The 3,454-nt window shown below is 40.9% G+C and overlaps 1 protein-coding gene across 1 annotated transcript in view; it reads left to right on the forward strand.

Annotated features, from left to right (window-relative positions):
* Positions 1-2,089: 2,089 nt before the first annotated feature.
* The window catches only part of LOC116704781 (betaine--homocysteine S-methyltransferase 1), a 4,642-nt gene continuing 3,277 nt past the window's right edge, over positions 2,090-3,454 (forward strand). The window contains 4 exon segments of the mRNA XM_074783887.1: positions 2,090-2,230; positions 2,450-2,582; positions 2,700-2,812; positions 2,970-3,168. Coding sequence (XP_074639988.1) covers positions 2,210-2,230; positions 2,450-2,582; positions 2,700-2,812; positions 2,970-3,168 — 466 coding nt within the window. The 5' untranslated portion in view covers positions 2,090-2,209.

Below are 3,454 nucleotides of genomic sequence, written 5' to 3' on the forward strand. Positions count from 1 at the left end.
AGTGCAGTACCTGTGCAATGAGATTTAATGAGATTTTGTTAACACAAAATATAGTAATATGAAAATATAAAATGTAACTAGTGCAGGAAAAAGGGGAATGTGGTGCAGTGTGGTCCACAGTCCTGAAATCAACTATATATACATCTATAAAATAGTAGAAAGATAGAGGGTTTATATACACATTATGCAAAAATATAGTTTGGTGATTAGAACGGATTCAGATAGGTTTATAGTACTGGGTAGATTTACATGCAGGAAAGCAAACTTAGTTGATAAGCTAGTGAGTCTATCATGGTGCACTAGACTTATATAAAGTTACACAACAACATGTGAAGTACAGCGTACAGGCGGCCACTATCTCTAAGGGGACTGCAACATGCTGGACTGTTTGTTTTAAGCTGTACCCAAGGCAAAGCCTCGTCTTCTATGTCTGTATTTGTTTGGACTCAAACAGTTTTTACCCGTCTGTCTGTTGGATGGTTTGACATGCATTCATGTTCCCCAGAGGATGAAACCTCACGACCTTTGGTAACCCCCTGACCTTTCCTCTAGCTCCACCAACAGGTCAAATGTTTCACATGTGCAGTATAATATCCTATTTTCGAAATGTTCAGACATTCATGTTCCCCTCAGGATGAACTGTAAGGACTCATCCCTTACTTTACCTTTTTATGCAGTGTTTGTATTTGCTCATATTGGCAAATTGGTGAAGTGATTTCCTTAACTTTCATGTGTTTGGTCAATTTGCATGTGTCTTCTTAAGTTGAATTGGAGTCCAGCTTTTAGTACCGTTGTGCAAAGGAGCCTGATGAGATGACATTTTCACCTGACAGCAACATGTTAACCTGGATTATTTAAAGCCACCTCCTTGTGAGATATCAGAATCAAAAAAAGGTTTATTGCCACAGTAAAAACATCTAACACTAACACTGAAACATCCACAACGGGAGTATCATCTATACAGCATGTCCTGTCTAAGAATATCATGTTGCTACACATGGCGTTCTTTCTAAGATAGAGGGATGTAGGGTATAGCGGAGTGTCCTAAAATTAATTAATCATTTTTTATTAACAAAGTATGTAACATGTAGCTTTGGTCCTTATAAAGTGAGTATTCAGGTATTTTCTCCAGTAAGATCAATAAAGGGTCCAAGGGAAATCCATCTTGAAGATTTTGTCAACTTCCTCTTTAAAGTGTTTTAGTACGCCTGTATCACTGAGCAGTCTCAGAATAGGTGGGTAGGGTCTCCCACCATACCACAGTTTCTCCAGTTTCTCCAGCAAGTGCTGGGGCCATTGTTTTTAATCCCTCCTACTTCTTAAACTAAGTAAAGTCTTTTCTTGGATCTGCAAAAAAATGCATCGTCATTGTAAGGGAAATTGTGTTCGATCATGTGGAATCCTGTACAATGTAACCTTTGAATGAAATCATGTCTGGCCACACACGTGTAATTATCATGTTACTTTTCTTGTGTTTGATCATGCTGAATCTCTTCCAATGTAACCTTTACCGGAATAAATCGTGGCCTGATTGCATAAACTTAAGGCATTGTTGCCCTGCTGGATGTCATCAGGAGATCCTGACCTTTGGCTTCCAGCCCTATGCTTGACAATACAGCCATGTAAGATACTGACTGAAGGAAACAGGACTGAAAAAAGTCAGAAAATCCTGATTATACATCGATTTGCATGAGAGTGGTAATGTTATACAATGCAATATGTGTTTCAATGTATCCTTTTTAATAGCAGATTTTGGTCATGCAGGCAAACCAAAGTCAAATGTCTACTCTTTCAATCAGTTAATCAATCAAACTATTTATAACACACTTTAAAGTTCATCAAAGTGAGAAAAGAATAAAACAGACATGAAATACATAACTCACACAGACATAAAATACAATAAAAGAATAAACCCATAATACAATTTTGCACATAAAAAAATTGACAAACTATTTTCATCTTTCTTTCTCCTTCTAAATCTTACTGATTTATTCCATACAATATCAGTTGCGGTGATATGTTGTCTTGTGCCAACTTTCCAAAAGAAAAAAAAAAAAGATGAGCTGTGTAAGAAGGCAGGCGTTTCTTTTAGAGTGACATCAGGAGCACCGCACCCCTCCAGGATTATAAATGCAGCCCGGGTATCTGCACAAAGCCCTTTCCAAAATCAGAGACACTCAAGAGTGGGCCGGGCACTGCTGCAGTAATCATGGCATCAGGAGCAAAGAAAGTGAGTGAGTGAGACGTCTGAGATGTCTCTTAGCTTATAGAAATCATATTTTTTTATTCCACTTTATAGCACTATTCAACTTCCGCATTATAGTTTTGAAGCCACAGCACTCAGAAGTTGGTTGCGTGTGCGCATTTTTGCGCAAAAGAAAATGGTTTGCATATCTGTCAACTACCAGACAGTAAAGGTGTGCTTCTTGCACGCTTCGATTTCACGCAGGGCATTTTGGAGCGTCTGAATGCCGGAGAGATCATCATCGGGGACGGAGGCTTTGTCTTCGCCCTGGAGAAGAGAGGTTATGTCAAAGCAGGCCCGTGGACACCTGAGGCTGCAGCCGAGCACCCTGAAGCAGGTAAACCACACTCTCACTCCTTATTTACTTGAGACGTTTAATAAGCCACAGCGACTGTTTCCACACCTGTGAATCCAGTGACAAATGCTGAATGAGCCGTATCTCGCCGTGTTTCAGTGCGCCAGCTGCACCGGGAGTTCCTGAGAGCAGGCTCCAATGTCATGCAGACATTCACTTTCTACGCAAGCGATGATAAACTGGAGAACAGGGGCCACACTCAGCGCTTCACTGTGAGTAGAGCTCTCCAGCTGCTCCCAAGCCTCATCCTGAGTCAGGAAGAGGACATGGCAGCTTGGCAGCACAGTTGGCATGAAACCAAACTGCCTGCATGCTGGGACTCTGTGTCCTCTTAAACTGAAAGTTGTTTTCCTTTTTTTATTTCTTTAGGGGCAGCAAATCAACGAAGCTGCGTGTGACCTGGCCAGGGAGGTGGCCAATGAGGGCGATGCCCTGGTGGCCGGAGGAGTCTCTCAGACCCCCTCCTACCTCAGCTGCAAGAGTGAGAATGATGTCAAGGCCATCTTCAAGAAACAGATTGATGTCTTTGTCAAGAAAGATGTGGACTTCTTGATTGCTGAGGTAGGCTGTGTAGTGAACGCTGTTGGTAAGTTGGGCACAAGATCCAATGCCCGGTGTTTAACTTCCATAAAGTTGAAGGCCGGGTTCAAAATTTACTTTTTTGTCCACCAACCAAATGGCTAAATGTTCACATTTTACCAGCCACTCAAAAGATTACCATTGTTTTTTGTTTTTTTTGTTGTTTCATTGAATTTTTGGTGTAAAATGAGATGGTTTAAAATCAGGATCGTGACTAAACTCATCCACTCAACATACGGTCCTCTGATCTTAACTATTAGTCAAAATAATTCATA

The sequence above is a fragment of the Etheostoma spectabile genome, chromosome 16 (genome assembly GCF_008692095.1).
Source record: "Etheostoma spectabile isolate EspeVRDwgs_2016 chromosome 16, UIUC_Espe_1.0, whole genome shotgun sequence".
NCBI classification, from domain to species: Eukaryota; Metazoa; Chordata; class Actinopteri; order Perciformes; family Percidae; genus Etheostoma; species Etheostoma spectabile.